Source organism: Adiantum capillus-veneris, chromosome 25 (genome assembly GCF_014529385.1).
Source record: "Adiantum capillus-veneris isolate H3 chromosome 25, ASM1452938v2, whole genome shotgun sequence".
NCBI classification, from domain to species: Eukaryota; Viridiplantae; Streptophyta; class Polypodiopsida; order Polypodiales; family Pteridaceae; genus Adiantum; species Adiantum capillus-veneris.
The window spans coordinates 105,645,419-105,669,803 of record NC_140955.1 but is presented as its reverse complement, the minus strand read 5'-3'; the positions used below and the strand labels follow the sequence as shown (position 1 = coordinate 105,669,803).

Sequence of the window (24,385 nt, the reverse complement as noted above, 5' to 3'; positions counted from 1 at the left end):
TGACATTTATTCACATTTAATTGCCCACCTAGGCTCTGCAACCTGGCCAAACCTTCAGTTACCTTTTCTAAATGTGAAATACGGGAGCTATATATACAAAAATCATCAATGATCACTCTTATGGATGTTCCAAAGAACGGTTGAAAAACATATGTGACATATCTTTGGAATGTGGCAGGTGCATTTGTGAGACCAAATGGCATAACCCTGTATGCAAAACAACCCCATGGCGTGATAAAAGTGGTTTTTAGCTGATCTTCCAAGGCTATGCGTATTTGAAAGTATCCAGAATAACCATCACAGACGGTATAGCATTCAAAACCCGCTACTTCATTCAGAATTTCATCCAAGAAAGGGAGAGGAAAGTGGTCTCTCTTTGTAGCTGCATTTAGTGGTTTGTAGTCAACACAGACCCTCCACTTACCATTCTTTTTAGGAGTCACCACTACGGGTGACACCCATTCTGAGTTTTCTACATGATAAATGAATCCCACCTCCAGCAGTTTCCTTACCTCGGCCAAGAGTGGCTTTTCTTGTATGACCCCCAGTCGTCGTAGCTTTTGCACAACTAGTTTTACCCCTTCCTTCAGCTTAATATGATGTTCCACCACTGTAATGCCTGTGATTCTTTCATAGTTGTGAATGAACAGGTTAGGAAATCCCATCAACATTTGCAAAAAACTATCTTTCTCCTCAAGTGTTAATTCCGTAGACAACATACCCTTCAACCTACTTCCTCCTAGGCCAGGTGATTTGCTCTCCTCTTCATTGGGTTGCCCTTTTGGTGATGGATCACCAGTTGTGCTTACCCTTTGTGGATCCTTCATAATGATACTCATCACATCAATGGAACTGTCACTTTCGTCGGTGGATGTGGTCTCCTCCTCAGAACTGGAAGATTCGCTAGTGGTTTCATCTGCCGATGTTTCTAGATTCATTTGCTTCTACTTGCCAATCCTCATGTCGTAGTAGATTGTCTCCCCTTTCTTACCGGTCATGCGTAGAAGGCCAGTACCCCAGTCCTGTTTTGCCTTCATGGCCATCAACCATGGCCTTCCCAAAATTAGTGGATAGCCCTCCCCCTTAGTAGGCATTACAAAAACATCTACCTCTACCTCAGTGTTGAAAGCTTTGATTTTCACGGCACTTACCACACCCACACACTTTACTTTTGCGTTGTTTGCCATCTTTGCCTTGCATGGAGAAGGCCTTTCAACCTCGAGCCCTAATCGAAGCATCATAGCTTCGCTCATTACACAGATTTGTGCACCTCCATCAATGTAGGTGTTTCCAACCCTCTTTCCTTTTATGTTTACGTCGACAATTGGAAGGATGTCATCCATGTTGCATCCCGAAATTGCTCCGGCTACCTTTGTTTTGGAGCGTCTTGTACTTACCATTTTAGACCATTGTCGCCTTACTTTAGGTACAAGATGTAGCAGCTATGGCCATGTAATCTTCGGTCCTTGCTCTACCACATCCAATGTTAGATCATAGGGCTTAGAACTTTCCCCTAGCTGGAAGTCGATGATGCCCAATTTCCGTCGAGGCCTGGATGGCCTCTTGCTAGTTTCTCCTCTCATGCTTCTCTCATCATCTGATTGTGTAGCCTTCTCCCTCCTAGCTCTTTTCACAGTCATGGCCTCAAGTGGTTCTAAAAAGGTTACCTTCTCCTTACCCTTGTCCCTCTCCTTTGCTCTGGGTGGATCCACTACTACGGCTTTTCCTTTCTCTTCTAGCCTTATGATGTTTACAAGGCGATCAGGTGGTGGGGCTGGTGGAAGAGGTGGAATGGATGCTTGTAGTGGTGTCTGGGGTGGACGTAGAATTTGTGTTGGTGGGGTTGGTGCTCGGGGTGGGGGTGTTCTTTCTCTAGGGGGTGACAATTGGTTCCTCCTACCTCCTCTATTATAGTTTTGTCGTGGTTTGGGACAGTAGTACATACCGTGACCGTCTTCTCCGCAGTTGTAGCAATGATACTCCTTGTTTTGTCGTCGTGCTCTTCCAGGGTCTTGATCTCTTTCTTGACTCCTCCCTTGCTGTATTAAGTAGACAGACAAATTCTGCAGTTGGTCAGTAATATGGGCCAACATATCTTGTTGGTCATCTCTTACCCCAAGAGCCGGTGGTGGTGGTGGAATGGTGGTTGTCATAGTTGCTAGTCGACGCGATGTTCCTGCTTCTATTGACTCGGTTTCTTTGGCTTTCATTCGCAGCTTCTTGTCCTTAAGGCGAGCAATCTCAACGGCTAACTCGTACGTAGCCGGGAATCTACCTTTCACCTTCTCCTTGAGAAGCGGCCATAAGCCATGCATGAACCGATCTTTTTTTAGGAAATCCAGTGCAGCTTCCCCCCTTGCCAGTGACTCAACCCACCATTCCCACAAATCCACAAATTTGGACTCATAGGTGGCATATTCTAAAAGACCCTCCTGCTTCAAGTCTCTCAACTTGTCCCACAACTTTTCTGAAGTGATACCTCCCCCAAAGCGCCTCTTAAAAGCGGTTTTTAAGGGTTCCCAGTCATCCTTGGTTGCTTGTGGAAGTGCATTGTACCATGATCTAGCTTCTAGCTTCATGAGATGCTTAAAGATTCTAACCCGGGATTCATCTGTATCTTTGTTGCTCACTACACATGCTACTTCAAAGTCATCTAGGAAGTCTGTTACCAAATCCTCCCCCTTCTTTCCTTTAAATGTTGGAAATGCTACACTTGCCATGATTACTGAGAGAGAGCTAGAAAGACACATTGCTTAGCTTGCAAAAGTTTTTTTCTTCTTTACAAGGAGGCGTGTATACCCTCTTATACTAGGACATAGATTAAAACTTCAAACGGTACATTGCCTTGTACCAAAGGTAAGACAAATGGTTGATCTGATGCCAGAACCTCAAAAACACGCTCCCCACCTAGCATGGTGTCAATGACGTGCTGGTAGTGAGCCTTCAAATCCAGTATTACCTTGATTGAGCGTACACGTGTTGGTATGTGTGATCTGTCTTGAGGTAGGTTGTACTGATTCATGTGAAGCTTAGAGGTGCTTAGTCACTGTCCAAGCTTGTGGGAAAGGGTGGTGTTCTTTCCTGAAACAAACTCAGTAGATCCCTAGTTTCTCTAGTGAGAGTGTGAGCCAATGATTCCGTTATCTGTGCTGCAGCATCAGGTGCGACTTGAAAACTGACTGTGATAATTACCTCGGTGACTTGAGTTACCCGATTCTCAAAGTAGAATAGTGTTGATTCTCTATTGTGTAGAGCTCCTTCCATTTTGTTGTTGTGGGTTGGTTGTAGGTTGCGGACATGGTTTCGACCTTCTCCTTCTTCTTCTTCTTGGTACTTGGCCTATGTATATCCACTGGGTTTGGCGTGTTGGTTGACTCTCCCACTGCAAATCGATTACTGTTACGCCTGGCACTCGAGCTTCGATGGAGATGCGGAGTTCGTCTAGTTGTGCTTGGAGCTCTTCTTCTTCTGTCGTCCAATTAGCAAATCCTGCTAGCCATTCATCCATTCACAATAGTTTAGGGGTTTCAGTCTTGTAAACTGAAGGGTTTCATGAAAAGATCCTCAGTGGGGGCACCAAATGACGGGAGCAAAGCAAACCCCAAACCCCGACGGCCTCTAAAACACCGGGGACCGAATGGCGCGCCTCGAGCCTATCATGGTAAAGCAAACAGGGGGCACCACCTAGCTTCAGCGGCTAGGACGCAAACAACACACCACCATAACAAAGTTTTCATCCAAGAGAGATGGATGCTTGGGAGTAATGATGAAGAGGAAGGGAAATGAGATCAATAGAGAGAGAGAGAGAGAGAGAGAGAGAGAGAGAGAGAGAGAGGGGGTATGGCGGCTTAGTACTTAGGCACCACAAAAGGATGGCGAATCCGGACACCCTTCACACATACACAAGCTCACTCCAAACGCAAGACTAGGTGGTGATTCCGCACACCTCACATGGGCAAAACATTGCAAGAAAATATACTCACAAAAACTCAAGCTTTATTTAGAGAATAAGGCGATGAAATGGGGAGCATAGGGTAGGGGAATGAGAAGGGAGAGCGTGGTAGAGCATATGGCGGATAGGTGGGAGTTGATGGCGAAGACTCGCACGAGGGTTATGGCCATCATCTTTCATTTAGTTTCCCTTCATCTTCCATAGCCCAAGGGTGTAGAGGTCATGCTTAAAACGAGCATGGTGATTGCGGTGATGGTGATGGTGTGGGTGTGTGTGTGTGCACTAGGCACACACAGTGCATAGTGTACTCTTTGGTGATGGTGTGTGTTTAGTGTGATGGTGACCCCTCTTTATATAGGGGAGGAGGGGGAGGAATTCTAGAATTTAAAAATGAAGAAATCATTATCTACATAGGCCATGTGACTGTGGGCCCCACTTGTCTGGCTGTGTGTATATGTGCCAGAACAGCAGTCTCATGAGAGAGAGACTAAGAGAGAGAGATGGGTTGATGAAAAAAAGTGAGAGGTGACATGGAGAATAAAGTAATTACAAGAGGGGAGAGAGGGGAGTGTGTTCAGAGGTGAATCTGTGTGCAGATGTGTGTGAACACAAGAAAAATCAGGTAACCACCGGGTGGGGATGGGTCTGTGGGCATTTTTTTTCAGTGAAACTGAGTGTGTGTGAGTGTGGGGGAGGTTATTTAGCTACAAGACAAGAGACATGGCACCCTTTAGAGAGAGAGAGGGGGGTATTTGGGTCATGGGATATGATAGGAGAGAGAAAGAGGGGGTGGGGTATACTATTTTGGAAGATAGGGTAAGTTGCATGTGAGTTAGGGTGCATTATTGGTGAGTTATAATGCATTATTGGTGAGAGGTGGGGTAGCTTGAGGGGAGAGAGAAAGGAGAAAGGACAAGGGGAAGAGAGAGGGGGTTGACCTTTTGAGTGGAGGAGAGGAAAAAGGACACCTGGCGGGGCAACAGTGAAGAAAAAGGAGGCAAGGTGGGGATGGGCTACCCCGCAGGCATGAGGTGGCTTATTTTACCTTTCTTATATATTTACATAATCATACTTTTTTTTTTTCTTACTTTTTCCAATGCCTTTTATCACTCCCTCCCTAAGAGGGGGTTTTCATGGGGTGGTGATGAGAGAAGAGGGGTATGGGAGCTTGGCTTGTGAAAAGCCCCCATCACCCCCTTCTCCTCATAATAAAACTAAGGGTCACGACCTGGTTGGGACCTGCTGAGAGGGTTTGTTGTTGCATGGAGACAAAGCCATTGACCTGCTGAGGACATTTTTAATGTGTAGTCGACCTGCTGACTATTGCTATTGTATGGAGAATGCTTTGAAGGCCCAGTCCCATAGTTGAAGGATTTTCTGCCCTATAGTGGATGCCATTTGGATTGGCTACCTTGCAAAGAACGTCACTAGTGGTCCCATAGTTGAAGGATTGGCTATCTTGTAGAGGACGCCATATGCCCAAGATATCAATAGATTTGTAACAAGCCCCACAGCTCACAGGTGGCATGTCTACCTTTTGGCACACCAATATCTCACCCACGGAGCTTCCTTGCTATGGAGGCCGCCCCCAAAAGGATCCCTCCACCCACCAAGAAGCAAGAATCTTGGCTCTTGAGGCTCATATCCAAGTCCTCATAGAGGAGAACGTAGCCCTCAAGAAACTGCTACATAAGCTCAAGAGCTCGCAAGAAGTAGAGAGTCAAACCCTGCTCGCAAAGGCACGGGAGGTTGAAACTCCCTCATTGAGGTTGAACCGAGTCTCAATTGTTCAAAAGATAGCCCATGATTTAACACATGAAATAACAAAGAACATCGACATCAAAAAATAAACGGCCTTTCAAAAATGCCAACTACAAGAATCTCTCAGCCTCAAAGTGAGAATTGGGGGACTTCCGTCACCTTGGTGCACTTACAAGGATACACTAGAAAATTGCTCAACGACATCCTCCAACCAATCACCATTGAGCCCAACACAATCTCTTAGATCAATGACACAAATAGCCGTGTGCCACTTGAGCACCGCATCATCACCTTCAAGACAAAGGAAGAGCGGATAAAGCTATTATGCCAATCCCGCCTCCTCAAGGAAACCAAGTTTTTGATATCAGAGGAATTGACAAAATTCCCCTCAAATTTATGTTCTTTTCTATCGTGCACATTTCAACTAATACATTTACTAGTTCTTTGGGGAAAAAAAAAGGTAAGTATTTTGACTTTTCATTGTCAAAAGTATTTTCATTCATGCAATCTTAAACCCACACTTTTGCACTTTAGATTAAATGTTTTGCTTTTCTTTGAAGTGAACCAATGACTGAGTGACAAGTAAAGGCCCTCTCCTTCCTTGAAATTTGAAGTTCCATGTTATAATCTATACTAATAGTAAGGGGGAGCGAATTCCCCCCCCCCCCCCCCCCCCCCCCCCCCCCCCCCGGCCACGGCGCGTCAGTCTCTCTTGCATCCGATGGGTGTCGCCTGCAATCCGGGAACACAATGACGCAGAGAGATCATCTACAATCCGGGAACACAGTGATGCGCAGAGAGAGAGAGAGAGAGAGAGAGAGAGAGAGAGAGAGAGAGAGGGGCAACGGAGTCGTCGGCTGCACTAGTGTTATATAGTATAGATTCTCATATTTATGCAAAGGACTTAAGTCTTAGAGTGTGTTCGATGTTTGTGGTAATTATGGGATTTTCTCCTATGCCTCCTTTATGAATATTAACAGGTTTATTAGAATCATCAAGCCTATATGTAAGGGGTATATAAGGGGTTGGGAGAAACTACTTGAAGACATAGTATACATATAGTTCCAGTAAGGGTGCCCAATTTTCAAGCACGTCTCATTAAAAGGAATCAAGCAAGATTCCTCGACTCTCGAGTGAGGCGAGAGAAAAGCCAAGGAAAAGATGAGGTGACGGTGCCCAGGTGACACTAATCGAGCATGCAGGTGGCACAATCGAGCGCAGAGAGAGAGAGAGACTGTGATATTTGCTCGTGCATGAGATAGCAAAATGCAGACAGTATCGGGGTCTGCCTGTGTGTGTGCACGCGTTGAGCGTAACGGATGCGCTCCGTTGGCCTGTCCACAGATGCAAATTGGCGCGAGTGTGTGGTTTTAGGATCTCACGCAAAGTTGGGCGCATCGTGGAGGGCATTTTCCATCGGAGCTACAGGGTAGAGGTTGCCGTGCAGGAAGGTCAAATGATGCAGAACGATGGCGCACCAGTCGGGGAAGGGAGAGGAGAGAGATCGCGCCTTTTTTTTGGGGGGGGGGGGGTGGATCTACGGAGATTCTAATTAATAGGAACATAGACCGAGTATGTATCATTATATATAGTATATATTCTCATATGTATGCCAAGAACTTAAGTCTTAGATTGTGTTTGATGTTTGTGGCAATCATGGGATTTTCTCCTATGCCTCCTTTACCAATATTACCACGTTTTATTATAATACCAAGCTGGTATGTAAGGGATTCGTGGAAACTACTTGAAGAGAGTCTAAAATTGAGAACTTTGAGAAGGGAGGATGCCCAACTTAAATGTGCACAGCAAACTGCCAATCCATGTCAATGTTTATGCTTGCTTTTTAACTACAACACTAGTGTTTAATGCATGCGTTGTTGCAGTCAAGAAAAGCATGGCCATTGGATCACACAACACATACACACACACACACACACCTATATTTGTAGGTGTGTGTGAGTGTCCATATGCACACAAGTGGAGAGTGTGGACTCTAGTCCTTGTAATCACTCTAGGAAGATGACAATTCTCTCAATTCTCTCTCTCTCTCTCTCTCTCTCTCTCTCTCACACACACACATTAGATCTTGAGTTCAAAATTACTCGTAGATCTTTGATATGTATTCGGATCAATATCTCTCTCCCTCCCTCTCTCTCTCTCTCTCTCTCTCTCTCTCACACACACACACACACACACACACGCACATGCACACAAAGTTTTGAGTTTGAGACTTGTCAAGTAGACCTTTGAGATCTCCCTCAGCGAATAAAAAGAGGAAACTATAGTAACCATTAAGTGTGGTGGATTGGTTATCACAATTCCCTCTCAAAAACCAACTCTTAAATTAAAGACTTGTCTCGTTAGAGATTTGAGGTCTCTTAGTGTGTTCCTATGATTTTAAAACTTCTCTCCCTCTCTCTCTCTCTCTCTCTCTCTCTCACACACACACACACACACACACACACGTGCTGGCACACAACCCCTCAATTTCCCTCTTGGTCTCCCTCCATCAATCTTTCTCTCGCTATGGGGAAATTTAAGATAATTTTAAGTGGTTTTCCTGTGGACCTTTGGAGGCCAATGTAGGGGAATTAACATGAGGATGCCACGTTGGCCGTGGCCTGCGCTATATCCCACATGGGGTGTTGTCCATGAAACTTGCAAGCTATTTATATTGCGAGTGGTCGCTAACATTGGCAAGATGAGAGAGGGAGGGGAGCTCCCTCAAGGTGTTGACTATGGCCTCCATGAATGGGTGTTGCTCACGTGATGCTATGCGGCACTGTTGGGTGTGGTGTTGGCGGTGCTCAAGGAAGCCATGGGCCGGTTTTGGCTAGAGTTCGAGTAAGATGGCACTCTCGATTGGGTGATGACATGGTAGCCTCGTAGGGGCCCCTTCTTGCTCCAAAATGTTTTGAGGAGCAATGTAGGAGCACTGATGGTGCCATCAGGTCTCCTAATAAGAGAGGTGCATGTGATGCCTTGAGCCTCAAGGCTTGCCAAAATTAAAAATGGGTGTTTATGCAAATTAAGCTAAGAAAGGAGTTCGACAAAAAAAGAGTGGTTTCCCACACCCATATAGGGCCCATTTTTTTGGTATTTGGGAGGAGCTCTCAGAGGAAGGGAGTTCTTGAGAAGAGTTTGGGAGTATTTTGGGGCAGCAAAGGCTCCAACAAGTGGGAGTTTTTTGCTCGCGCTCTCAATAAGGAGAGCTTCACGAAGGAGAAGTAGAGGGCTACCAAGGTGTGTTTTTGTGCCCATTGAGGCCACGCCGACGGATCCGGACGTGGTTGCAGGTTTAGTGGTTGTTGTAGATGGTTTTTTTGTCATAGCTGGAGCAAACCATAGCGAATTTTTGTGCCGTTTCTTCCCCCTTTCCCCCCTTCTTGTCTTTGCTCTGCTCAAAGTGTTTAGTGCCGGTGTGCGTGAGCGTGTGTGTCCCTCGAGCCGTTTGTGTGTGTGTGTGTGTGTGTGTGTGTGTGTGTGTGTGTGTGTGTGTGTGTGTGTGTGTGTGTGTGTGTGTGTGTGTGTGTGTGTGAGAGAGAGAGAGAGAGAGAGAGAAAGAGAGAGAGGTGTGCATTGTGAGATTGCTAGAAACATGCAAAATCGTGATAGTATGCAGTCTATTGATGGTGCAAATCATGTGTGCATTGGTATGCGGGCAAATGGTGATATGCTTGCAAAAATGTGCTTTTTTTATGGTGATTTCTAGTGGACGGGGGTGTTGTGAGTAGCTTGGGCTATAGAGAGGCATTTGTGTTGTGTTTTCGATTGTATTCCCATTCCCCTTCTCCAGTGTCATACCAATGGTCGGGTAAAGTGAGGTTGGTGGATGGTATGTACTCACATTTGTGTAGTTTTGCTTTGGCTTTTGTGAGGTGGTTCGAGAAGTATGGGGATTGATAATGCCATTGATACCGAATGAACATGTCTCGAAAGTCAAAGGACATCCATGGTTTATGGAAGTTATCATACATGATGATATTCTGGTTGAGATTATTACACAAATTTTGGTCGAGATTATTACAGTCTGTGTGGTGGCCACAGTAATCTCATTTCTCTTTGTTTATCTCTCTCTATCCTTGCAACCTCATTTGGAAAATTTTACTTCCACAACTTGTAATGGCACTACAAGAATGGATGTACAACATCTATGCCAGCAATTGGTTGCATGATGGTGAGCTTTTGCTCATAATACAGCAAGTAGCATAATGAGTTATTAGAGCTCCTTCAATGGTATTACAACGATCTTTGAAATGTTTTAGATGGCATGTTAGCACCCCTCTTGCAGCTTCTCAGTTATCCACCAACACAACTCCTCGCTTTTCCTCCAAACGGCATCAAGTCCTTAGAATGGTTTTTCGTTGCATGCTTGGCTAGGTCTTTGACATGTTTTCTTTTCCAAGGCTTGAGGTAATGCAATTGCCTTGTACGCAGAGAATGTGAATGAGGGTCTGTGGGTGTGGTGTGTGATGAGAGGATACTAGATGGGGATATTAGAGAAAATTAGAGATTGCGAGGGACGATGTGTAGGGAGCGAGGAATGGAGAATAGTTAGGCAAAGAGGGATAAAAATTATGTTGCGCAAGGAGGAGAATTGTTTAGTTGTTGTTGGGGGGGGGGGGGGGGGGGGGGGGGGGGGGAAGAGAGAGAGAGAGAGAGAGAGAGAGAGAGAGAGATTACTTGCGACCTTTATTGGTGTGACACAAAAATCTAATAACTTCTTTAAGGCGGGTGGAGCAAGGGACACGTGTCCTCTCCTCCTTCCCTCCCTGTAGTCGCTCGCTATCGTCACCGCCAACTCGTCGTGGAGGACACCGCCGAGCTGCAACCACCCCACCCCTCCGAGATTCCCTACTCCTGCGATATTCCCTGAGCAAAGCCGTATAAGGAGAGCAGCGCTGCTTCCTGCACACTACAAGAGCGAGAGACAACGATAGCGTTCAGTTGCACGCTGCGAGAGAGAGAGAGAGAGAGAGAGAGAGAGAGAGAGAGAGAGAGAGAGAGAGAGAGCGCGACCTGCTGCTCCTGCACACTACGAGAGCGTTCAGCTGCACGCGAGAGAGAGAGAGAGAGAGAGAAAGAGAGCACGCGACCTGCTGAATTTGGTTGCACTCTGTGTGTGTGTGTGTGTGTGTGTGTGTGTGTGTGTGTGTGTGTGTGTGTGTGTGTGTGTGAGAGAGAGAGAGAGAGAGAGAGAGAGAGAGAGGAGGGGGGGGAGTCGGGTGCTAGAATACAAGCAAGAGGAGGACGATTTGAGGAAGGGCGGCCGTTCTATCGCCAAGTCGGGTCGACAGCGCCGTTTCAACTGAAGGTTCTCTCTCTCTCTCTCTCTCTCTCTCTCTCTCTCTATGTGTGTATATATATATATATATTGATTTTTTATTATTATTTTTTTAAAAAAAAAACCTGCACACATTTTAGTGTAGATACTTGCAAAAGTTTGACATTTTGACGTGAAAATATTTACAAATTTTAGTGTAAATACTTGCAAAAGCTTCACATTTTGACTTGAAAAAAACATTAGAATTCAAGTTTGCTCTTGTTTTCTTCCATTAGGGAAAATGTATTTCTCTCTGTCTCTTTCTCTCTCACTATATTTTCCTACTACATTAAAACTCTCTTCTTCTTCTTCTTCTTCTTCTTCTCTCTCTCTCTCTCTCTCTCTCTCTCTCTATATATATATATATATATATATATATATATTTTTAACCCGCACAAAAATTTTAGTGTAAGTACTTCCAAAAGCTTCACATTTTGATGTGAAAAACAGTTAGGGAAAATGTATTTCTGTAGCTTTAGCACAGAGAGAGAGATACATAGATAGATAGATAGATTTTATTATCGTCCTCGGAGGTCAAATATGACCTATGGGACCAAAGTTACATGTGATGTAGTATGTGTATGGCTGATGAGTGACTCTCGATGCTCCAAAATTGTAGTGATGAGAGTCGCAATGGAGAGCCCACACTTTGGCTGGGAGAGGAAAGTGTGTAGGTCAAAGTTATGGCTGAAAATGTGAGAGAAGCAAGTTCGGATGTGATCAAAAGCTGAGCACTCTAGTAGTGTGTGGTACTCAGACTCTCAAACTTGCAGTGAGCATAATGTGCACAATCGATTTGACTCTTCTCCATTGCCCCAACGCCCTATCTCGCATCGAAGGAAATGGGAGCTAAGCCGAATTGCTGCGATAGTGCGTATCGCGGACAAGGGAATAGGCTCAAGCATGTAACTGTGAGTACGGTTTCCTCTCTCAGCGAAGAACATGGTTTTGTAGTTGGGGGCAATATAGGTGGTGTAATGTATGAAGCGTGACCCACCGGATTTCTCCCAAGCCGTAATACATTGGCGTTGTAGAAAAGCTTCATTCACTTGAGAGTCAATTGAAGCATCATGTAGCAAGTGTAATGCATCCCATCTCCCAAACCACTTCTTTATGTCTTGCATCCATCCCGTGCTCAAGATCTTGCTTTTATGCGTCTTTTGAACTTTTTTGCTTGCTTCCCATGCAATTGTAGGAAGTCGATGTGAGGGGTTTTGACGCATCTTTATCATGTACTCCACAACCCTTTCCATGTCCATAACCTCAATTGGAAGAGATCCCGACTCAATAAGTAAGAGCATATATGGTGTTTGTGTCTTAACTTGGAGAAAGTTTGAAGAAAACGCTTTTGGACATTCTCAAACTCTTTCCAAGTAGACTTTGAGATGCTCCCGCCCCACACTTCAACTCCATAAAGAAGAACCGGTGTCACCAATGCATCAAAAAGATACTTCTTGAGAACCCAACACTTGATGTTTCCCGCATTACACATGTTCTCAAATGCATAATATGCTCTCTTTCCCGCTTCCAAACGACGCATAGCACATTCATGCCACTTGTGATTGGATGGAACCTCAAGGCCAAGGTACTTAAAGCTCTCAACAACTTCAAGTGTCTCGTTGTTGTACACAATGCATGGCTTCTCCTTATGGTTGGTTTTCACAAGCATAACCTATGTTTTGGATTCATTTACAATCAGCCCACTATGCAAGCAAAAGTTCTCAAGGACAACCATAAGCTTTTGTGCATCTTCTAAAGTGTGTGCTAGAAGCACTACATCATCCGCATACAACAAAAGCATGATTACCGCATTGCAAATAGTGACCTCTTCAATGCCTTCTTCTTGCATAAAGTCAAGTACCATTTGTTCCAATTGATCGATGCATAGACCAAAGAGAGTTGGTGACAATGGACATCCTTGTTTAACCCCAATAGTGCTTACAAAAATTTCTGAAATTTCTCTTCCCATGCGCAATTGACAAATCACCTTCTCATAGATTCGAGAAACCGCAAGCATAAACTCACTTGGCACTTGGAGTTCTTCCATCCTTCTCCACAAATTGTTACGTGGAATCATATCAAAGGCTTTCTTAAAGTCCACAAAACAACAATACAATCGCTTGCCTTTCAACCGACATTCCTCCATGAGAACACGAAGAGTGACAAGATGATCAATGGTGCTATGGCATCGACGAAAACCCGCTTGTCCCTTTGCACGCTTGTCATTCTCTTCAGCCCAATCACTCAATTTCATTTCCATTATGCACCCAAACAACTTTGCCATAAGAGACCCAATCATTATAGTCCGGTAGTTGCTTACATTCTTTACATCCCCTCCTTTATGCAAAGGCTTAACCCAATTAGTACTCCAATCATAAGGCATACCATGTTGAAGTGCAAGGTTGAACATATCACACATCCACTCATGGGTAAAATCTCCCGTCCATTTGATCATCTCCGGCTTGATACCTTGAAGATCTCCCGCTTTGCGAGTGGCCAACTTTTCAAGCCCACCGCATACATCCTCAATAGTAAAAAAAGACGGCATACATGGGAGTGAACCATAAAATGGCATTTTTTCAGTATTTTCTTGCTCATATAATTGCCTACAATGTGTGTACATATCCACTAGACTCAAGTTACCAAAATTCTCAATCCGCTTGCCTCTCAAGTTTCTCCAAAATCTTCCACATGCATGTGCCTTTTCTTGGACTTGAAATTCTTGTTGCTTTACTTCCCATCTTCTTCTCTTCTTTTGAATCAATGCCTTGTATGTATGCAAATGACTTTGATAGTTGTCTTTGTCCATAGTTGCATCAAGCTTTATCAAGGACTTTCGAGCATCTTGACATTCTTTATCAAACCACCTTTTGCGTGATCTATCTTTGTTGATACCATGGAGATGCTTTATGGCAAAGCATTCTTCCGCACAAGAACAAATATCTTTTTTGAAAGCTTTCCATTTAGTTTACAATGGTGCATCACATTGAAGCTTTGTCATCCATAATTTTTGCTCAACCATTTCAATGTACATTGGTGCCCGTTTGAAATCCATACATAGTGATAACTTCTCTTTCCTTTGGCTGAGATTATCATGCTTAGTTGCTTCTCCACATGAAAGGTCAATACATAAGGTGCGATGGTCGGATTCCGGGGTCCATTGACCAAACATAAAACTCTTTATGCGATACATGATGGCTTCAGAGAGTAGCATATAGTCAATCACACTATCCCCATTATGTCTTCTACATGTAAATCCATTGGTTCCACTCCACAAAGATACACCATTGGCAATGAGCATACCCGTGCTATTACACATGTGTAAAAGCAACTTTCCATAGTGATCCGGCTCTTTCTCATCCATTGAAGTACGATCATACAAGTGAACTTCCTCCAACTCCCTTGAAATGTATGGCATATCAAATTGTTGAGTATCATGTTGCAATGTTTTTGTGCGAGCATTCATATCCCCAAATACAATAACATCACCTTCACCTTTGAAATAAGCAATGTCCTCTTCCAAATCAGAAAATGGTTGATCTCTATCCATGCAAGCATAAAAGGGAGAATCATGATGAGGAATGTAGCAACCGGCTACAAAAATGGGTACTCTTTTTGGTGTCATAATTTTCAGCCATACATAACGTTTGTACTTGTCATCTTTCACAATTGATACAAAATCTTCCAATTCTTTCTTAACCATACATGCTAACCCTCCTTGTCCTCTTCGTTGCTTGAGATTCTTTGACCACATCAATGAATGTACATTGTAATCCTCCAAGCCGTCAATCCTTTGTGTATCATGCTCCCAAGTTTCAACAAGAAGTACAACATCGGCTTTGCTTGTTAGTTCATCAATGCCAACCCCCGCATTCCATGGGTATCCATTACAATTCCAAAAGCATATTTTCAATTGTAACTCGGTCTCATAGGTCACGCATCCCTATTTGCTTGAGAGACTTGCCTCCTCCTTGGGCACATTTTCTTCATGAGAGATCTCCTTGTTTTTATTATTCTTTTCCTCATATGCCTTGCGACGCATATTTTGTTGCTTAATAGTGCGATCTTCACATACAAAACATTTTGTATCCCTCAAATAGATCCAACTATTATCAAGGATAATCTTTCGCTTGGTCTCATCCGGCATGGTGCATACAATTGGCCGTTCTCCCGAGCGAGGAGCTCCTTGCTTCCCCACTCTATGTGCTCCATAGACCATAACTCCGGACATGCCAAAGTGGGTTTTGAAGAAATCTTCAATAACAATGGCAAGAGAAGGAGGTGTCTCTGACTTCTCTTCTCGAATTCCACGAATAACAATGTTCTTGGAACGTCGCTCCCGTTCTTTCAACTCCTCCACATCCACATTCTCAACATTCTTTGTTTGAACCATAGCTTGCATGAGTGAGGAATTAGAAACCACATTGCTACCACATACATCAGCCCAAGACTTGTTTGTGCATACATTTTTCATGTCGCATACATCCCGGCTCATAGTGTCAAATTTCTCCTCTTTCAATACATGGTCATGCGCTACTTTGCTCATCCGCTCCTTCAAAGCATTCAAGTCCACAAGAGAGCGTTTACATTCCTTGACTTCCTCTTCAAGTTGCATCAAACGTGTTGTTTGCATCTCAAGTGTCCTCTTGAGATTTTCATTCTCAACCACAAGTACCCTTAGTGTGCCATTCTCCATTGCAAGTGCTCGTAAGTCTTCGCCTTGTTTGTTTACGGTCTCTTGCAATGATACCAAGTACGCCATGATCATGGTTTCCAATGTCGTTGGTTGGGGGGTTGTGTTGCTATCTCCACACTTAGGAGATTTTGGATCACTTTCCACAATGGTTGTGGATCTTGTTGAAGAAGAAGAACCCTTGCGAGTGCCGGAAGACATTGTATGTAAAATAGGAGATGAGAATCAATTTTGTTGAACCTGTTCACTTCGGAAATGCTGCTACAGAAACGCCTTCCATAACTCTGAAAATTTTTGTCTTTACATCAATGCGTAGAGGACTTCGTGCTCTTCGATTGAGGCTATAGATCACCCAAATCGGAGTTCGGATGAAGAAGTTATGATCAAAAGAGTGGACTGTTGTCTACTAGGTCAAAAAACGGCTGCACTGAGAGAGAGAGAGAGAGAGAGAGAGAGAGAGAAGAAGAAGAAGAAGAAGAAGAAGAGAGAGAGAACTTAGTTAGAAAATACCAAAGGATGGGGATGGCACTAAATTAGCTTAGATGTGTAGATGTTGGCATTTTTAAAGAGTAACGTTGGCATTTTTAAACAAGGTGTAGAGCTGTGTTGGCGTTCTAAAGCAGTTAAGTAAAATTAATTTATATTTAAATAGATGAGATTAATTCAGCGGATTATGGACCCATGAAAGTAAATGAAGTTTCTCTTTAGAACCGTTTTATTTAAATCAAGGTGCAAGCCGTGTGTTTTATCACCTTCACAAAAAAAAAAAGATGGGATTTCATACGTAGGTCTTTCGTGAAGCAGTGGTGAGCTGCCATGCATAATAGTTTGAATTGAAATTTTTTTTAGTTTTTTATGTTGAAAGTCTCTAGCATTTGTATGTTTCTCACTTTTAAAAAAACAACCTCTAAAAAAATGTATGTGGGATTAGACGTAGGTTTCTTTCCACCATTGTGACCTTTGCAGCACTTCGAAGCTCATAATGCTTGAAAGATAAAAATTTGTATCTTGATCTCTCCCTGGTCTTCCTTTGTTTAGAAATATGTCTCTCTCTCTCTCTCTCTCTCTCTCTCTCTCTCTCTCTCTCTCTCTCTCTCTCTCTCTCTCTCTCTCTCTCTCTCTCTGTCTCTGGGATTAGACGTAGGTTTCTTTCCACCATTGTGACCTTTGCAGCACTTCGAAGCTCATAATGCTTGAAAGATAAAAATTTGTATCTTGATCTCTCCCTGTTCTTCCTTTGTTTAGAAATCTCTCTCTCTCTCTCTCTCTCTCTCTCTCTCTCTCTCTCTCTCTCTCTCTCTCTCTCTCTCTCTCTCTCTCTCCCCAAAATTGCTTCTAAATAGAATTCAAAAGTATTCTCAAATGAAAAGAGATTTTTGGAATGCTATATCCAACTCATGTCATCAACACCATGATGAAAACTCTCTCTCTCTCTCTCTCTCTCTCTCTCTCTCTCTCTCTCTCTCTCTCTCTCTCTCTCTCTCTCTCTCTCTCTCTCTCTCTCTCTCTCTCTCTCCTACATAAAATCGAAAGTGTTTTTGAAATGAAATCAATCTTCTTAATGCTATATCAATCTCATGTAAGGTCGTCATTCTATAATTTTCAAGTGGTCCGTCTGTACTCAACCCCTTGATGACCAAATCTCTCTCTCTCTCTCTCTCTCTCTCTCTCTCTCTCTCTCTCTCTCTCTCTCTCTCTCTCTCTCTCTCTCTCTCTCTCTCTCTACGTGTGTGTGTGTATGTGTGTGTATTGAAGATGGAAAAATTGTATAGTTTAATCAAATGACATTATGTGTTTGTGTGTGTGTGTGTGTGCGCGCGTGTGTGTGTATTCCCTCGACATTAGGCCATTAATTTGACTTACTATGTCGTGTTAAGGGAATGTGTTATCTTTTGTGGCGTTATATTGTATGCGTCAATAATCTAGGTGAAAGGGCATGATCTCAATATGGCACTTGGTTATATATTGTCCATGTGTGCTATATTGAGTTGATACATATGTTGGTTTTTGACATTTGGTCATGCAATATTTGTCCATGTGTGTCATTATACCACAATGTTTGCCTTTAGAGTGTCTTCAAGATACACGTCTTCTTTTGATGATGCACCATGTTCTTTGGTGTTGTGCGTCACTGATATCATTTCACTTGGTTGCATCATCTAATGGCCTTAGGGAACACTCATGACACTGAATTTAGTATAGTTTACATCTAGAATTTATTTTCATAGATGTAAGGTCTGTAGTCGACGATGGTATGAGCTATTGATAATGTGTGAAATTGTATGCTTTCTCTCTCTCTCTCTCTTTGCACTTACAACTTATTTGTTTTGGGAAGTTTGTATCAAAATCTATTAACAATTAAGGTCTTTTTTCTTAAATTAGAATGGCCACTCTTGAGGAGCAGAAGAAGGCTATGTTAAAAGCCCTGCGCATCTCCCTATGTACCAAGGTTAGTGCACTCACAGTGAATGAGATTGCTCACACCTTGGAGCGTCCTATTCTTTTAGACCACTTGCTTAGAGAGGCAATAAGCAGCGCTAGAAAAAGCACGGTTTATCCTATTGAAGTGGACAAGGCATGCTTGTGTATGTCCTCACTCATCGGCAACATGACAAAATGTGGCATTGATTTACGTGATGGCTTTCCACTTGTGTGAACTTTGAAAGGCTGAAGGAATGGGACTTGCAATGGCGTGCACAGAAGGAAAAGACCAAGTGAGCCCGCGATATGGATGTACAATTTTTCTTCTCCAAGAAACTGAGAGCGGCCCAAGCTCATAGGGCCATTGCTGTGGAAGACAGAGAAATATTTATGGAAAATGCTCTTGCTGACTACTTGGATAGCACGCTTAGAAATTCTTCATGTACTTTTTCTATTGGTGTTGAGCATGATGCAATCTTGCGCCTTGCTACACTAGGGCGTGGATCTTATGGAGAATGCCAAAAAGTGCAACTAAAGGGTATCTCTTTCTTTCCGAGAGGTACATTTTATGTTGCAAAAATGTACTTGGGACCCCCTGAAAATTCGCCTCAAGTCATTTGAAAAAGAGTTAAGTGTGGATCTTATGCATAACGGGATTGTTCGAAGCATCGGACATACACGACAAGTTCCATGGATAAGTATCTTCCCTTATTTCAATGGAGCTTGGGTTACGAGAAGCGTGTGTCCCAGAATGGGTTACGAGAAGCGTGTGTCCCAGACTCCACATAGGAAGGATCATGACTTGAGACCATGGCTGGCTACAGAGCTGATGGGAACCGATGATGAAGATGTCTACACAAAAGGTGTGGATGTATATGCTTTATCTTGGATGATTTTGCAAATTTGCACTTTTTGTGAAGAGTTTGCTTCACTCCATGAGACCGGCTGGGAGGATACTGATGCAGCAAGTCAAATACAACACATTTCTTTCATTATGAGAGCAAACTATTTCCGATTTAGTGAAAGAAAGTCATTGGTGGACCTTGATAAGAAGCTCCATTGTATGCGTTTGGAGCCTTCCAAGTGTTTAAGGCCATTGACAGAAATGATGCCAGCCTTTTTTTAGGATCTTAGAAAATGCTTTAAGGGTTTCAAGGAAATAAAGTATCTAAGTCTATTATGTAAGGTAGCCTGGGTAGCTTGGGAGTCAACAAAATGTTTTAGAGTTTCATACTAGATGAGCTTTTGTTATGTAAGCTAGCCTCCTGAGTTTGGAAAGAATTTGGAGCTTTCATTTAAAAGTTCTCTCTCTCTCTCTCTCTCTCTCTCTCTCTCTCTCTCTCTCTCTCTCTCTCTCTCTCTCTCTCTCTCTCTCTCTCTCTCTCACACACACACACACACACACACACAGCAAAATTGTGTGTGTGTCGTAGATAGCAAAACTGAATTGTTTGACTTGGTTATATCATGCAATGGATTTAGGAACATCCATGCTCTGGATTTGGTGTAGTTTGCTCTTCCAGCATTTACTTTTAAATTTGTAAGATTGGAAATCGATGATGGCATGTGTTGTCAATAATGTCTGACATTGTGTGCTTTCTCAAGATCTCTCTCTCTCTCTCTCTCTCTCTCTCTCTCTCTCTCTCTCTCTCTCTCTCTCTCTCTCTCTCTCTCTCATGATTGTGCCATAACTAAGAATGTGTTTCTATTAGGATATGTCTACAAAAATTGCCACATATATGAGCGTAATTGAAGACCTTGAAAAGGATCAATTGACCAATGGAAAGCTTGCAATTGCACACAATCAATGCCCCCACCATAAGCGCCATAGAGTGATAGCAAAACGTGATTTTCCAAAACATCCGAAACTTCCTCAGAAGAGCACAAGGGTCTTTCTTCCTCGAAAGGCAAAGGAGTTGCTTGAAGATATCTATGTTGGGTATAAATATACTTTGGGGCATTGTTAGCATAAAAGGTTAGCGATGTCTTTAAATTAGTGGTTCAAGAAGGAATAGTATAGCACTTTTAGACTAGATAGAGAGCATTCATAATTTTCAATGATACTTGCAAGTACGTTGCATTGTATATGTTTACATACCAAAAAACAAAGTGAAATGCTTCATATAAAAGTATCCACCCCCCCTCCCCCCCGCTCTCTCTTTATCTTTGTCCCTCCCTCAATGTGTATATGTGAAGTGTTTCAAATTTGTATTGGGTTTATACACTTTCTTAACTCTTTTGGGTATATAGAATCAATGCACATTTGTTCTTGCTCTCATATGTCTTCTATTATCTCCCTGTCTATCCTTAAGTGAAACTCTCTCTCTCTCTCTTATCTCTCTCTCTCTCTCTCTCCCCCCCCCCCCCCCCCCCCCCCAAGATCCTAATAACCAATTTGTAAATTTTTTCATCGTGCAGCAGTAATTGAGATTAACAATAGCACGTCTTTGGTTATTGGCAATGACCAGTCAGCCACTACCAACTTAGATAATAGCCCATCTCTTGTGCTACCAATGTTGGAAAGTGCAATAACACCTAAAAACGTTCGAGTGGCAAAGGGACTTGCGAGGAAGCTTCCTGCAACGCTTACTACATGTAGGGTGGAAAAGCATTGCAACAAAAATCCATCAAGCTCATCTCGAATAGTGAAGTCAACCAAGATAGGGACTACCATTGTAGGAACTTCTATGAATCATGTAACAATGACACGTAGACACACTGCTAAGCGTCGTGGAAAAATTCTTCCCTTCATGGCTCCAAGTAAACGCATCATTAAGTCCTTACAGGAAATATAGTCTTCTTGTATTAGATTTGAAGATAAGCATGATGCTTCTATGGACACTATTTCTGACTTGATAGGCTCCATGGAAGCCGAAGGCGGATATTTGTGCAAGGTCCGAGAAGAGATAAGTCAAATAAAGAGCAATGCAATGAGAAACCATAACCACTTGCAAGCACAGATAATTCGCGTACAGAAGACACAAGACCAAATTCTAAAACGTCTTGATGATCTTTATAGTAAAACAAATGAAGATCATGTGAATGTATTGGATAGCATTGTTCCTCAAATAAGGAGTACTACAAATAAGCTAAATGCTGTAGCAAATAGATATATCGCATGTGCAGGTGAGATAAGAGAAACCACAAACAAGCTGAATGCCATAATCAAGAGTAATATTGAGAAAACAAGTACCTCTTAGGTTGCTCTTAGAAGCTTTCAAGGCATACGTCTTGGATGTAATTGAGATCTTTCTTATTCAATAAACTATTTTGTGTGATCTTTTATTGTATTGATGTGAATTTACGTAAATAAATTGCTATGTTTGTTTTCTCTTATTATCGACATGTGTATTGCCATTGTATTACACAAATATTCAAGCTTTAAAGAATGACATGTGCATAGATTCCTTTTTACTTGTGCAGATATTGTGTTTGAACCACGAATATTATCTCCTAGACGTGCAAAACGCGTTCGAATGTTTGATGAGACACGTAGGGCTAGACCAGAGAATGCAAGAAGTAGGGTTCAACAGCCTTTGCAAGAAATTCAAAACACTTTGCAAAGTGACCGACCAATGCTTCCTACTACTCACCAATTTGACCGTAATAGTTTGGACCACGAGTGTCTTTTGAAACATGGAAATGATCATGCTACTTTAGAATGCATGGGAAATGAAATTGGTGATAGTGATGAGAAAATTGTAATGGTGAATGATGACAACGAAGATGATGTGGTGGTAGATACATTGTACATAATGTGACATTTACTGCATATAATTAAGGTAACTTTAACAAGGTTGAAAAGGGGTGCTTGTCCATATGCTATGTGTATCCTTAACAAGGGGCCAATACTATCTCCTCTTTGTTGCCTCTCCAATATGGCAAGTGCTTGCTACACAATCTTGGTGGACTTGTCTATTCCTGCAACAAATGCCAAGCAATGTGCTGGAAAAGCGAAGGGAAAACATTTCAAAATTTTGTTGGAAAGTACTGTTGTGGCGATGGTGAAGTGAAGCTTCTTCCATTATTGCCTCCACCAAATGAATTGGTGCATCTCATGCACGACAGGACATTAGCAAGTAGAGAATTTTTGCAAAACATACGTGCCTATAATAGTGTATTGGCTTTTGCATCTTTGGGTGCACATACAGATGATAGGTTTATGAGAGGTAGAGGAGTTTACACATTTAGAGTACATGGTCAAACATATCATAGCATTGGTCCCTTGATGCCCAATCAAGAAGCTAACATAGCACCATGCTTTGCACAACTTTACTTCTATGACACAGAGCACGAGCTGCAAAATAGATTACGCCAGGTAAAAGATCTAAATGAGTGCACCTTGCATATTCTGCAGAATATGATGCATTGTTACAATCCGTATGCACAAGCCTTTCGTTCTATCGGTGCAATGATGCAAACCCCACAAGCTTCTAATATCTCTATGGTGATAAAAAACCGAGCGAGCGGTTGGCAGTATGTAGCACCACGTGGTAGAGAGATTGCAGCTATTATGCCGGATCATGGGGACGAAATGATCGTCGACCATCGTGACATCTTAATCGACTTAGTACACGGAGGACTGAAAAGAGTGTCTAACACACACAGAGCATATATGTCATTGTTGTATGTACTCCTATTTCCACGGGGTGAAGATGGATGGCATATTTCTATGGGGCCAAGTCAAAAAGATTATTATGCGTATCGGCTTCAAGTAAGGGATGACAGTATACAGTGCCTCCTACGAGGGAGTAGACTCCTCCAACAATACATTGTAGATGCATATAGCTCAATGGAAGAGTCTAGGTTATTGTGGGTGAGAAATCACCAAGACACACTTCGGGCTGAATCATATGCAGGTTTGGTGTATATGGTTGGAACAAGAGATGGAGTCGAGGGAGTCATTGGTAGGCAAAGCGGCCGACGGATAGTCTTACCATCTTCATTCATAGGAGGGCCAAGATATATGCATCAATTATATCAGGACTCTATGGCTATAGTGCGAAAGAAAGGAAAACCTGATTTATTCATAACATTCACTTGTAATCCACACTGGGGAGAGATACAAGATGCGTTATTGCATGGACAAGATACTTCAGATCATCCAGATTTGGTGAGCAGAGTATTCTACCAAAAGTTTAGGGATATTATGTCTCTATTGATTAAGAGGTCAGTGTTTGGAGATGTAGTAGGTCACGTGTCCGTAATCGAGTTTCAAAAGAGAGGTCTACCACATGCACATATTTTGTTGATTCTTGCAAGCAGATTTAAGCCTGTGGAATTAGCTGACTATGATAGGTTGGTTTGTGCAGAACTTCCTGATAAGCAATCCTTCCCTGAGCTATATGAGATAATTTGTCGCTCTAATGTACATGGCCCTTGTGGTATTGAGTATCCCTAATGTCCATGTATGAGAGAAGGAAAGTGTAGGTTCAAGTACCCTCGAAAGTTTTGTGTTTCCACGACGCTTGATAGCAATGGGTATCCCACATACATGAGAAGGGATGATGGAAAGTATGTGATTGTAAAGGTGTGCTCTACAATTAGTGCTGTGAAGTATTTGTACAAGTACTTATATAAAGGGCATGATCGAGCAACCACTGTGATGCAAGGTGGGGAAGGTATTGTTGACAAGATAAAAAGCTACCTTGATGCACGCTATGTGTCCTCATCTGAAGCAATATGGAGAATCTTTGGTTTTGACATGCACTGTGAAAAGCCATCGGTACAAAGATTGCATGTCCACCTTCCCATGCAAAACACTGTGACCTTTCAAGACACGACCGACATAAGAGAACTTTTGAGGAATGATGGTAACAAAAGAACAACAGTAACAGAATGGTTTTCCATAAATCAAATTGAACCTACTGCACACAATCTTCGTTACATAGACTTCCCAGAAAGATGGGTTTAGAATAAAGATAAAAAATGTTGGACTGCACGTAAGAAAGGTGACTGCATTGGTCGAATATACAATGTAGTCCCATCTGTTGGAGACTTGTACTACTTACGAATGCTACTTACTGTATGCAAGGGTAGCACTTCATTTAAAGATCTCCAGACTGTTGATGGTTGCACTTATCCCACCTTCAAGGATGCTTGCAATGCTAGAGGGATGCTACAAAGTGATGAGGAATGGATGATGTGCTTGGAAGAGGCAAGTTTTATCCGAAGCGGACAACAGTTGTGTGAGCTTTTTGCAATCATACTTGTGTATTGTGCACCAGTCTCTCCC

The 24,385-nt window shown here is 42.7% G+C and overlaps 1 protein-coding gene across 1 annotated transcript; it reads left to right on the top strand.

The window, feature by feature from the left end:
- Positions 1-22,090: 22,090 nt before the first annotated feature.
- LOC147425431 (uncharacterized) lies at positions 22,091-23,551 on the top strand. Its single transcript, XM_086500062.1, has one exon. The coding sequence runs from the start codon at positions 22,091-22,093 to the stop codon at positions 23,549-23,551; it is 1,461 nt and encodes a 486-aa protein (XP_086356188.1).
- Positions 23,552-24,385: the final 834 nt, after the last annotated feature.